Source organism: Macaca nemestrina, chromosome 7 (assembly GCF_043159975.1).
Source record: "Macaca nemestrina isolate mMacNem1 chromosome 7, mMacNem.hap1, whole genome shotgun sequence".
NCBI classification, from domain to species: domain Eukaryota; kingdom Metazoa; phylum Chordata; class Mammalia; order Primates; family Cercopithecidae; genus Macaca; species Macaca nemestrina.
Window position 1 is genome coordinate 6,411,086 of NC_092131.1, and position 13,856 is coordinate 6,424,941.

At 46.9% G+C, this 13,856-nt stretch overlaps 1 protein-coding gene across 1 annotated transcript in view; it reads left to right on the forward strand.

Moving 5' to 3' along the window:
- The window catches only part of LOC139363992 (uncharacterized), a 128,016-nt gene extending 114,926 nt beyond the window's left edge, over nucleotides 1-13,090 (forward strand). The window contains exons 6-7 of the mRNA XM_071099231.1: nucleotides 2,901-3,052; nucleotides 6,152-13,090. Coding sequence (XP_070955332.1) covers nucleotides 2,901-3,052; nucleotides 6,152-6,376 — 377 coding nt within the window. The 3' untranslated portion in view covers nucleotides 6,377-13,090. The remainder of the gene's footprint in view (nucleotides 1-2,900; nucleotides 3,053-6,151) is intronic.
- The last annotated feature ends 766 nt before the right edge of the window (nucleotides 13,091-13,856 follow it).

Sequence of the window (13,856 nt, forward strand, 5' to 3'; positions counted from 1 at the left end):
CCCCAGGCAGAAAGGGCAGAATGAGGAAAGACAAGGCAGACAGACAGTGTGGGTGTAACTGGGGGAAAGGAGAGCAGTTCATGGAGCCAGCCTGCAGGGGAGGGCACTTATGGGCGCCACGTTGCCTCATGGCGGCAATATTTTGGCACCTTCCTCCAGCCACAGCAACTCCTCAAATGTTACTACTGGCTGAGTAGAGCAATTTTGTCTTCAAGGTCTTGAAATGCCTTGGAACGGAATCATGTGGCCTGAGAGCATAGGACCCTCCTCCCCTGAGCAGCAGTCCCAGCCCGCTCACCTCTTCCCCTGGCCACTGCTCATATGTTCCCTGCAGTCTGAGGTACTTCTCGAAGAGACGATGGCAACCAGCGAGGAGCTGAGGAGTGTCTTCTTCATCCCTGACATCTGTTCCTGATACACCATCTGCCCTAGACAACAAGCCCACGTCTTTCTTCTTGTTCTTCCTTCTCCACTTCTTGTTTGGACTCTGGGAGTGGAGGAAGTCATTATGCCTCACGCTCGGGGAGCCTGCAAACATTCTGCAGAAGAAAAGGGGCTTGGGGAATTACTCTCTGGGTTCCTATCTTCCCTTCTTGACATTATTTGCCTGGGGGCTCAGCTTTCCAGCTGGCTGGAGCAATTCAGAGAGGTCTGTCCTTTCCAACAAATGGAGGGGAGGGGTTCAAGGTTACTCTGTCCTACATAGGTGGACATTGGCCCAGCAGGCTGCAAATGTAGATGAGATTTTACACAGACTCTAAGAATCACCATGACATTATCTAACATTTAAAAAAAAATCCTACAAGCAAATTGGACAGAGGACTGAAGCAGGGAGAGATGCTGGGAAAACCTGTTTTCTTCTCAAAGCACTATCAGTGACATGCCATATGGTTTTTGCCAAACCATTTGGCTGCTTTAAGATTTTCTATTCCCAAATGTAAAATTGAGCTAATAGAATTTGCCACCCTACCGGGATATCACAAGCACTAATCAGAATGTCTATAAATGCCTTTGAACTCCTTTGGAAAAACACGCAACCAAAATACCAAGTGGGATTTACATAAATGTCATGCTAACCCCAGATCTTCATCTCGACAGTGGGAATTTAGGGCTTACGTGGATGCATTTATTACAGTTCTCACCGAAATTACACATGACTGGATGCCTTGAGCTTTAATTTTTTTTTTTTTTTCACAAGACTGTGCAACCTGCCAGGTTGAAACTCAGAAATTTTTCCAATGTGAAGTCCGTTACAAAGAACAGTGTGCACTGAAGAAATCTTCTGTGACTATTTGGGTCTCTCCCATATGCCATGGCCATTGAGGTCCTGTCAGGATTTTTGGTTTCCTTGAACTGAAAATAAGACAACCTGATCTTTTATCCTCAAATCTTTGGGGTGTGCTACGGTGCGTTACCTTAATACTCATGCATTCTCTCTCCTTTCTGTTGGGAGAATTGAGAAAAATATCTCTATCGACATATCTACGAAGGTTCATCCTTTACAAAGCCCCGTGACTGTTTATCTGACTCTTGGATAATTATACTTAAATCCATGTGTTTACTTCGGAGATCTCCAAAAAGAGTAGAAAAGATCTAGCAACCCCAAATTAGTTTAGGAACCAGCATGTCCCTTGCTTTAAGGAACACAGTAAACATTTCAAAAGAGCATGCCAGCTCATTATCTAACTCTCTCTTCAGTGACTTCAGGGAAAACAGCAGCAGTTAAGCAATGTTTGCCAAAAGCAAATCTGGGGACGGGTGTTGATTTTAAAAGAGAAGGAAAGAAGAGCTAGTTGCTCACTGCAGGTTCTCCTGGCTCGGCGGTGCGGAGGCAAAGGCCTGTTTCTGCAAAGACTTTGAGGACCCATGACTCTTCCTCAACCTCCAGACCGCTGGAGGTCCCTGATAGTTGAATAAGCTAAGTGCAGTGTGCCCGCCTAGTTCTTTCCTGGAAGATGAAACGCAGCTCCCGAGTCGGGAGACGGAAGAATGGATAAACATTCCTCAATTGCTGTTGATAGGTTCTCACCCCAGAACCCGGGCAGTCGGCCTCATGCTCCAGAGTGCAGGTCCCGTAAGGTGTGAGTATGGGGGTGTTTTCCACCATGACACCATGTGCATCCCCACAGGGCCCCCAAATGTAATTAACATGTCCTGTGGCTGTTGGAGATTCTGGCTTGTTTAGAGAACTGGCTACCTGGCACTCCAGGCTCGACTGCAAAGAAATGCTCTTTTGTGATAACGCATCTGGACATCCAGTGCAAGAAACTGAGCGTTAGCCCCCCTGACCCTCCCACCGCCCAGAAAGACTCCAACTGAAAGGTTGCACAATGGCTGATCAAAGTCCCCCACATTTCTTTCCAGGGCTACGATTTTGTTCTGTCTCCACTCTGGGGAGTTGGAAGGCTGGAGCACGGACCAGCCATCCCTCCCCCTACCTCCTGGTGATGTTTGGAAATCTTAATTTTGTTTTATAGGTCACAGGTCAGCCCATCCATGCGGATCCTTGTAATTGGACAGGACGTGCTTTGTGTGGTCTGATTACATCTTTTCTTTCAGACCCAAGGGGAGCCGTCAATTAGAGCCGTGCTTGAGCCTAAGGCTGACCTGAACCGTTTGAAGGCAGATCTTCCATGGAGCGCCCCGGTACTACTTCATTTCCAGGAATCTTAATTACAAGGCATTACTCTGATGGATTGAATGTATTAAGTAGCCTCAATTCACCCCAGTTTGCAGCCCTTTGGGAGGCGGCTCCCGTCCCATCATTTTCTGCCCCCCTTTGCTGCCCCAGTGCCATGGCACCCGGAGGGCTTTGTTCCAAACCAACTTTGAGTCGTGAGTATTATCTGAAGCCCCTCCCTTGCCTGGAGGCCTTTCAGAAACTACTTTATCTCTTGCAGGTCCTTTTCTGGAAAGGTCAAAGGGACGAGAGGGGTCTCTGCAGTGTCCTGGATCTGGTTTCAACCTCACCTTCTCCATGTATGAGAAAACAAGTCACTTGGATTCACTGTGCCTCGGTTTCCCCAGATGGCGAGCAGGACTCAGTCTTTTGGTGAGAATTAGATAAGACTTAGAATGAGATGAGAATTACATGTGAGTGCACAGTTGGGATGTGGTGCGCATCTCACGGTGGGGCTGTGACTGCCACGCAGACCTGAGATTGCCTCTGAAGAAATGCCGCTGGCTGGTTCGTGGGCCATCTCGGCAGGATGTGTGCTAGGAGCAGGTGCTCCTGACCTTCCTCTGTGGCTCTTGCTAAGTCCTCAGTGATACAGAATGCTAGCCAGGCCCCTGGGGGAAGGGACACAGGGCCCCTCTGAAATTTCAAAGCTGGTGTGCACAGCAAGTTCCAGGAGAAGGTGGGCACATTTGCATAGTCACCAAGGAGCCTCTTTGTTGGAAGGGAATCAAGACAGGACCCTCCTCCTTTTTGCAATTTAATAATGAACAGCCGGGCATGGTGCTGACTTGGGGCTGCTGGCAGGGACAGGCACCAGCGTTGCCAATGGAGAGCTAGCTCGCTATGACAGAAATTCAGGGGCAGTGCCGGGGGCTGAGTGGGGGTGCCAGCAGTTCAGTGTGTGCTGGATGGGAAGGGGGGCTGGGAGGCCTTGCTAGGAGCAGTGGCTACCGATGTGTGAGCAAACCAAAGGAGTTGTCACCCTGGAGCCTGCTCAATAGAGCACCCTGTGATCACCCTGCTAGGACATCCTTGTGGCTATGGACAAGTGCCCACTGGGTGACACAGGCACCTTATCAGAGCCCCTCCCCAACCCCACGCAGTGAGTGCAGTCGGATTCACTCTTTACCAAACAGCAGCTTAGCATCCACTTTTCTCCCTTTTTCTTCTGCGTCGCCGGAGGGCTCAAGTGTGACTAGTTGCAGATGTAGCACTTGTGGCCGTGGGAGGCCACACGTGGCTGATGTGGAAGGGGCACTGCAGGTGTGATGGAGGCAAGGCATTGAGGAAGCAGCTGCATGCCCTCTGGCCTCGCCAGTACAGTTTGCCAGGTGCCGTCTCACACTCTAAGCTGGCCAAGCCATCCTTGGGGATGGCCCTGGAGCAGCACCTGCCTACCTGCCCGCTGCAGAGGTGACAGCATTTCATATGGCAAAAGCTTCCCAGGGGCCAAATGGAGAGGTCATCAGAACCTTGTGGTGAGAACCAGGTCCAGATTTGGCTTTCTGGAGATGAATGGCTAACATGAGCCACCTATGACCACAGACTGTTCCCTGAAATAAGTCATAATTTTGAAAGAATGAGTGAGCTTTCTCCTGGGATTTGATTTGGTGAGAGGATAAGAAGCACACTGCTTTGGCCATACTGTGGGTCTCTAACATGGTCTCCAACCCTTTGTTTCATTTTCTCCCCTCCCTCTTCCCCTTGTCCCCCTCTTTTACTTTCCTTCCTTTGAATAGCACCTGGTCCATCAGAGGACAAGCTTTCATGTGTTAGCCATCACCTCCGTCATCACCATCATTGTCATCATCATCGTCCTCATCACCTCGACACACTGAGCTTTGTAGCTTAAAAACAAAATGCCTTTAACAATGTGTAAGATGCCACCTTTGGGATCAAATGGGAGTTTGAGATTATTTCTATTTTCTAATCGTTCAGCCCCCTCCCACTAAGTGTGAAGCATAGAGTCATTAAGTTGAAATGGATTTTGTTCATCACATGGGCCCTCAAATCCTTTCTGGAACAAGAGTGGATGTAAAAATAAATCAAATAAATACATTTTCAGCGTGTGCAGCCCAACCCAGAGCTCCTTGCAGATAACTTCTTCCTTTAAAGCACGTGGAGCCCAGCCAGCGCCACTGGGAAAGTGGCAAAGAGAAAAGCCGGCTCTGGCCCCGGGCTGCATCAGAGCAGTCGATTGAGCTCTTCGATTCCCAGCACTTCAATACTGCTTGCCTCTTAAGGATTTTCTGAAGGTCACTGATGCTGACAGGGAGTGTGGAAAAAGGATGTTTATACCTGGGGCTGGGAGATGCCTTCTCTCAGGCTGGGAGAGACTGGCAGAGCTGCCTGATAACGAGAACAGTGCCATCCACGCCGTTCTGAGCACATGGTAAGCCTCAGGCACATGGCACACGTGAGAGGCGCTTCTGTGTCTCCTGGGTTGTTTATGACAATCATGACAGGTAGCTGCCACCTTCCCATTTCGCAGTGAAGGAAGCGTGGTGTGGGCAGATGCAATTGCAATTTGTATCCAAGGTAGGAAAGTGGCTGAGTTGCAGGCTGGACTTCTGTCCATATTATTATGGGTTGAACTGTGCTCCTCCCCCCAGATTTATATGTCAAGGTCCTTCCTCCCAGGACCTTGGAATGTCACTTTACTTAGAAGTAAGGTAGTTGCAGAGGTAATTAGTTACGATAAAGTCATGCTGCAATGGGGTGGCCCTCGTCTAATAGGACAGGTCCTTATCAAAAGGGGAAATTTGGAGACAGACCCACACCCAGGGCAGATGCCACCTGAAGATGGAGGCAGAGGTCAGTGTGGTGCTTCTACAAGCCAAGGAAGGGCAAAGATGACCAGCGAGTTAGGAGAAGCCAGGAGAGGCCAGGGACAGATCCTCCCTCACAGTCTTAGAAGGAAGTAGTTCTGCTGACACCGCGATCTGGGCCTTGCAGCCTCCGGAACTGTGAGCGAGTACATTTCAGCTGTGTAAGGCACATGGTCTGTGGTGCTTTGTGAATTACTGCCTCCCTGGGAGACTGACACAGACATCAAACCAAACCTGTCCCCTTTCCACTATGTTTCCTTGAGCTTTAACGGAGCAACGAGAAGACTTTGGAGGCCACCTTGAGTCCTCTACAGGGCAAGGATGGGAAAGAAGCAGGCCTGGGGCCCAGGGTTCCAGGGCACTGGGAGTAGACTCTTGGGTGCCTGCTGGTGGCTGTTTCCTCCTCCTCTCTGTTGAGGCACTTTTCCCATTTCTGCACTTGCACTTGGGCTGAGACTCCTCAAGAGGGGACTCCCTTGTGCCGCCATCTGTGGCCACGGGAGGGATCAGGGTGGCTCAGCGGCCATGCAGAGGGTGTGCAGTGCTGGAGAAGTCGTGGAGGTGAGCCCCACTTGTGAGGCTTCTGAAAATGTTCACTTTTGGATAATGAGTTTTTGTTTTGTTTTGTTTTGTTTTTTTTCAGGAAACTGATCTCTTACTAGAACCAAGTCAACAAGAGCTACCCTTGGACTCTAGATGCCTGGGAGCGTCTGGAGTCGTCGGGCAGAAGGAGAAGGTGGAGCGGGTCTTCCCGGAGGCCGGCTCCCACAGGGGCGGCCAAGGCTCTGGGCCTCTCGGCGTGCCTCTGTGGATCCTGTTGGATCCAGAACCGTCTGGATCACCTGAAGAGTTATTTGAAACCAGCTGATTTTCCAAGGGGGCAGTTGACATGGGTGGGGATATCACAGGCAGGCGCACTGGCTTCAGAATTAGAGGCCAAAAGTGTGGACTCTCTCTGTCACTAACTCAGTTCTGCTCTCCAGCAAAACCCTTCGCAGCTCGGGCTAACCTCTCTGTGAGTGGAGGTGGGCAGCTCCTGTCTCAGAGTCCTGGTGGGGGTGAGGTGGAAAGCCCTGGGAGGGCACCCTACAGTGAATTCTGTAGCTCCCTCCCCTTTATCTCCCACGTCGTTTACAGTGTAGCTGGGGGTCAGCACGCGGTCCCTACTTTATATGCTTTGTTTGGTGATTTCGATATTTAAGCCTCTGTCAATTCAATCCAAACTTTGCTACAGAAAGGGCAAGATGCCAGGAAATGCTGATAGTGGCTAAGCATTGTTCTTCATCTTGAACAGTGGTTCTAAGTTGACTCTGTGGTGTATTTCTAGTGGCAATACTAGATATTTTCCTTCATGGCAAAAATGAGAATCTTTATTAAAACAACTACGTATTATTATTTAACATCCTGATTCCAAAGTGACAGCAGTATGGCATGGCTTATTAAGAAAGTTTATATCTAGGTGCTTTGACAGTTTACTAAATCTTTTTTTTAAAAGTTATTTATTTATTTATTTTTGAGAGATGGGACCTTGCTATATTGCCCAGGCTGGTCTTAAACTCCTGGCTCAAGCAATCCCCCTGTTTTGGCCTCCCAAAATGCTGGGATTGGCCAGGTGAGGTGGCTCAAGCCTGTAATCCCAGCACTTTGGGAGGCCGAGACGGGCAGATCACGAGGTCAGGAGATTGAGACCATCCTGGCTAACACGGTGAAACCCCGTCTCTGCTACAAAATACAAAAAACTAGCCGGGCGAGGTGGCAGGCGCCTGTAGTCCCAGCTACTCGGGAGGCCGAGGCAGGAGAATGGCGTGAACCCGGGAGGCGGAGCTTGCAGTGAGCTGAGATCCGGCCACTGCACCCCAGCCTGGGCGACAGAGCGAGACTCCGTCTCAAAAAAAAAGAAAAACAATGCTGGGATTACAAATGTGAGCCATTACACCCAGTCCAGTTTACTAATTTTTTATGATGAAAGGCTTTATAGCCCTAGTCTCACCTCACTCTTTAATGCCTGCTTTCCACCTCCGAAGCTAGAATGCTCCTGAGGCATACGTGTGGGTCTAGGGTGGTGAGTGGGCGTTTTCTCTCTCTCTGATCTCTGCTAATAATGTTGAAGGATACAGGCCTAGTTTTTCAGCATCCCTATTCTGAGCTAGGGAGGAAGGAACGAGAAAGAGAAGCGGGGAGTGGAGAGAGAGAGAGAGAGTGAGAGAGAGAGAGTGGGAGAGGAGGCAGGCAAAACTGTCTATGGGCCATTTGCGTGCCTTTGAGAATGTTAATCCCTGTGGCTTCCCCCAGAGAGAATGAGCAATTTTCCACTCTCATGAAGAAAAAAGACAATTTCCTTGCTCCCAATAGGAGTTCGCAGGGACCCTGCGCTGCTCTGGAAATTGCACGAAATGTCAATACTATAGACGGACATACACATCAAGCTCTTCTTAGCCTGGCTCCTTAACAACCACTCTGGTGTCCACAGCCTGCCTTAGCGACACACTGCATTAGCGGTGCAGTCCAAGATGACAGGTTTTAAAAAGAGCTGTGTCCTCCTGGCGCGGACAATCTCATGGTGAGAATGTGTTAGGCAGGAAGCGATGTGGGTCTTCAAGCAGAATTCCCGTGACTCTGAGCTGAGACTTACCACGTGGACCCTGAATTACTTGGAACCTTGTACTTTTAGTGTTGGAGGGTGCAATGGGGTGGGGGCCGTCTCTTCTAGCAAGATTTTAAGTTCATGAGAGGCATGTCCTGCCCCGTGCCTCATTGCTAGCATCCTGTGTAACCCTCTAGAACCTGAAACTTACCATACCTGTGTGGGGAGGACCTGCCAGAGGGCGTGGCTTTGACACTTGTTTATGGGGCAGGCAGGTGTGTTGCAACCCTGTTTGCAAAAATGGGGCTGATTTTATTCTTACTGTGAAGGTCTTTAGCTGTTTTCTTCCAGAGAAGTACTACCTTTCCTGCTCTCTCTCTTTTCTGAACGTTTCTTTGAAATATACTACATAGGCAGAAAAGTGCATAGGAGTGTACAGCCTGATGCCTTTTCATTGACAGAACACACCTGTGTCACTGGCATCCAGACCAAGAGACAGAACATCCCATAACCTCTGAAACTGCCCCACTCCCCTCTTACAGCTCCTGCTCCCCGCCAGGGTAAATCACTAGCCCGCCCTCCAATGACACAGAGCAGTTTTGCCTGTTCTTGTACTTTACATAAACGGAGCTACCCAGTATGTGCCTTCTTAGCGCCTGTTTCTTTTGTTGCAACATTTAGTCACTTAGTCAGATTTAGCCACAGTCTTGCCTGTGGTTTTAAATCCTTCATTCTGGCTGTTATAGGGTAATCCACTGCATGAATGCACTACGGTTTATCTGCTCTACTGATGAGGGGCACGTAGTTAGCTTCCAGTTTGGGGCTATTACAAACAGTGCCGCTGGGAACATTGTAGTTGACACCTTTTGTTGCACGTCTGTGAGCGTGTCTACTGGAGGGCATACCTGGGAGTGACATGCTAAGGCCAAGGCGTCGTTAATCTTTAACAGACAGATCCAACCAAGGCCGTGCCAGTTTGCAGCGGCCAGGAGGGAGAGTCCTGCTTGGGGACATCTTGGCCATACATTTTGGTCCATACTTGGTGTTTTTCTTGTGCACATTTTTGTTGTTGGCCTTTTCTTTTTCCTCCCCTCTCCTCCAGAAATACAGCCATTTGGATTGACAAAGATGCAACAGCAATTCAATGGGGAAACAGTAAATAGTCGGTTCAACCAGTGATGCTGGAACAACTGGACATCCATATGTAAAAACATGAACCTGGGCTGGGTGCGGTGGCTCACGCCTGTAATCCCAGCACTTTGGGAGACTGACGCGGGCGGATCACAAGGTCAAGAGATCAAGACCATCCTGGCCAACATGGTGAAACCCCATCTCTAGTAAAAATACAAAATTTAGCTGGGTGTAAGGGTGCACGCCTGTAGTCCCAACTACTGGGAGGCTGAAGCAGAAGAATCCCTTGAACCCGGGAGTGGGAGGTAGCAGTGAGCCAAGATCTCGCCACTATACTCCAGCCTGGTGACAAAATGAGACTGCGTCTCAAAAAAAAAAAAAAGAACCTGAACTTGAACTTCACTCCTCATATACTAAGAGTGCGTGTATGAGTTCTTTTCAAACACCTATGGAATATTTACAAAAATCCTGTTAGGAATAAAATCTCAGCAAAGTCCCCAAGGCGGAACTCACTAGGCTAATTTTTCTGACTTCAACGGAAGACAATTAGAAATCAGTATCCAAAGAACGGCTCTAAGAGGCAGAGGGTTTTTGTTGTTGTTATTTGTGGCTGTAGTCCCAAAGCCTAGAATAGTGCCTGGCATCAATTTTTGAATTAGTGAAAAACGTAATGAGGCATACTGATTAGAAAGCATCCCATAAAAATTAGCAGAGGAGCTAAAGTAATGATATGTATTGTTCGTTGAATGTCTAGAGGTGCCTTTTCCAGGCTCTAACATCCTCATGGAGAATCCAAGCCCGTTCCTTCTGCAATGTATTCTCATTGCCTTGGCCTCACGGTCCCGAGATGATGATGATGGCTGTAATAGTATTAATAACTATTATTATTGTTATAATGATAATGAAACTTCGTATAACTTGCTTTGTGCCAATTGTTGTTCTAAGCCCCTGATGTATTGTCATACAGTCCATGCTCACATCTGTCCATGAGGTATGTGTTATTTTACCTCATTTACAGATGGGAAAATAGAGGCATAGAGTGATTCAGTAACTTGTCCAAAGTCATACAGCTAATAGTTAGTATAGCCAGGAGCTAAGCTCAGGCATAGCCCATAGTCTGTGCTTACTTTCTAAGTTTTATTGTAACTCCAGGTGTTGTATTTTCACAGCCAACGTAGGAAGAAAGAGGCCACACGAGGCCACGTAGCCACACCAATCTCAAGGGAGGCCAGGAAATCGAGTATCTGACAAAAAAGAGCAGGAGTTCCACCTTAGATGAAGCAGGAGCCGAGCCTGAGAGCAGGACGCACTGCCATGGGGAACAGAGGGCCTGGTCCCTACAGCAGGAAGGAGTCAGGGATCACAGATGGCATTGACAAACGATATCTCTGCCTTATTAAAAAACTATCTACCTACAAATTAAAAAAAAATTCTAGATAACTTGGGTTAAAAAGAAAATAAAAAACTATTTAGAAATAATTGGGAATAGATTAAAATTCAGAAGAGGAGAAAAGATCTAAAGAAGGGGAAAAATCTAAAGAGAAGGATAACCCATAGAAAAAAATGGAAGGAGTAATCAGAGAGGACTACAGGCCCACACTGCTGGGCAGGCATATTCTGCATTTCCAAGGAATAATGACATTCATATTAATATTATACTTACAAGAACTATTCCACAGAATATAAAAAGATGATCTCCAACTCATTCAATAAAGCTAGTATTACCCTGACACCAAATCCAGACATAACTAGTGCAGAAAATATATAGGCCACCCCGCTTGTGCAAATGACTCAAAAAAATTCCAACTAAAACATGAACAAATACAAGAATGCGATGTACTAGAAGATCACATTTTTCCTAAGAATGAAAAGATGGTTCGAGGTTAGGGGACCTATCAGTGTAATTTCCGGCAATAACAGTTAAAAGAGACCGACGATGTGACCATCTCAACAAACGTAGCAGATAGTGCGTTGCTGCTCCATCTTCCACCTGACCTTCCGAGGTCTTCCTGCAGGGATTAGAAGTCTGGAAGCTCCATTTCCCAGGCTCTCTGGCAATGGTTCCAGTTTAGTTTCTATGACTGAGAGGTACTCATTAGTTTGGCAAAAGTGGAAGAAGGCTGGACTGGAGATGTGAGCGCTGTTGGACAGGCCACAGACTGCCTGAGCCTGGTTCCACACCAATCACATGAGACTATTGTGGGAATCCTCCTCCTGGAGCTATACAATGGGTACACTCTGACTTGGGGCGGGGAGGGGTTGTGCAATATAATTTTTGCAGAAAAGAATGGCCATCATCTTTTCAAAGTATTCAGTACTCAGGGTTCCTCCTGAAAGATGTAAGTTCCCTTCTGTTGGCTGAAATAATATAAGAAATGGAAAAAGTACACTTTCAAGAATTTCAATTTAGATACTGTTTGTATTTGTGTGTGTGTATGCAAAACAGTTCTTGTGTTTTTCTGTACAAGATTTGGCACAATAACTGCAGATTTTTTTGGGGCTATGGATAACATTTCTGGAGCGGTGTCTCACTTGTTTACGTAGATTACTGACTTGCGGGCATTCTTGACTCTGTGTCAAATGCCTCTGTGTTAACTGGTTAGAAACGAAACAAGTTAGACCTGGCAGGCTTCAAGTCTCTGTAGGCAATAATAGATGTTATCAGTTATTGATATCGAACATCTTTATGAGCAAGCATTGTGTAAGTTGCTTTAAAATGTCATCTAATTTAGTCTTTGCTATTGATTGATTGATTCAGTGAATTTTTGAGGGGTAACTCCTATGCAAAAAACACTGAGCTAAGGCCAGAGGATGAATAATAATAATGATAATAAGCCAAATGCGGTCTCTGCCCTCATGGAACTTACAATGTGTCAGAGAACAATCTATGAAAATATAATTGGGGGCTGGGTGTGGTGGTTCACGCCTGTAATCCCAGCACTTTGGGAGGCCGAGGCAGATGGATCACAAGGTCAGAAGTTCAAGACCAGCCTTACCAAGATGGTGAAACCCTGTCTCTACTGAAAATACAAAAATTAGCTGGGCATAGTGGTGTGCACTTGTAATCCCAGCTACTCAGGAGGCTGAGGCAGAGAATTGCTTGAACCTGGGAGGTAGAAGTTGCAGTGAGCCGAGATTGCACTCCAACATGGGTGACAGAGCAAGACTCTATCTCAAAATGAATAAATAAATAAATAAAAACATGATTGGGATCAAGATGAGGTAAGTACGCTCCCCTGGGGCTCCAAGGAGTGAGTGAAATGGAAGCCCTGGACAGGAGGCGCAGGCAGCCCTCAGGATTCCTGGAAGTAGATGGTAGCAGGCTGACTGGGGGAGGAAGCTAGAACTGAGAGAACTATTGTATCAGCAGCAAGTCTCATTTGACACCCTTAGTTCTTCTTTTCCCTCCAGTATCTTCTAATTTTACCTCAAATGCAGCTGAAAACCAGGAATTACATATTGAGTGTGAACAGAAAACTCCCAAGGCAAGCCCTCTGGTTCTAGTCTGAAAGACAGGAAAGAGGGACCCTACAGTTCAGAAAGGATGGAGGAAATTATTTTCCCTCTCATGTGTTAGTGGTTGTCCTTTCTTGTCCTTTTTGGGAACAATAACTCCAACAACTGCAGATTTCTATCACACGCCCATGAGTCAGTGGCAGTGGGATGGCGTTTTTTTAACTGCTGAAAGAAAACTGTCAACACGGAATTCTTTATCCACTGAAAATTTCCCTCAGGAATGAAGATGAAATAAAGACATTTGCAGAGGAATGAAAACCAGGAGAAATTCTCCCCAGCAAACCTGCTTGCTTATTTGATTTTGGTACCTGTCATTAACCCTCATAAATAAAATCTGCTATTGTGATATTATGGAAGTTGCTAATTCTATCCTTTTTCTTAAAAAAATAGTGTTAGAAATACATTTTCAGTGCTGCAAAAGAAATAGCACTGGAACATAAATTTAATTTTCTCAGCAAGGCAATTTTATTTCTATAGAAGGGTGCGACTCATAGATGGAGCAATGGTGAGAGCACACCTGGACAAGGGAGAGGAAGGGGTTCTTATCCCTGATGCAGGTAGCCCCTACTGCTGTGTCATTCCCCTATTGGCTAGGGCTGGACTGCACAGTCTAAGCTAATTCCAATTGGCTATTTTAAAGAGAGCCAGAGTGGCAGGATGAGTAGTTTGCGGGAAAAATGGTTACAGAACAGGTGACTCAGGATGACTAAGAACAGAGCAGGTGACCAAGGATGACTAAGGTCAGAGCAGGTGACCAAGGGTGACTCAGGACAGAGCAGGTGACCAAGGATGACTCAGGATGGATCAGGTGACCAGGGGAACAGATGTGAACTACTGATTAGAACTGGTAGGTTGTTTACTGAGACTAGGGGCAAGGAGACAAGGAGAACAAGGAAGTTAACCTTCAAAATGAAGAACAAAGAACAGGGGAGTTGAACATAATGATAAATTGGTTCTTCGGAGAGGATCTTAGAACTCATTGTACTTAACAATTTACAGACTAAAACCTTTGAAGAGGAATTTATTATATCCTACCATTTCCCCCCTTCCAATTTTCAAAGTCTTTCCTCTTCAAACCTTTATAACGTGTCTTGGCTTTGCTGCTCGACTTAATCCT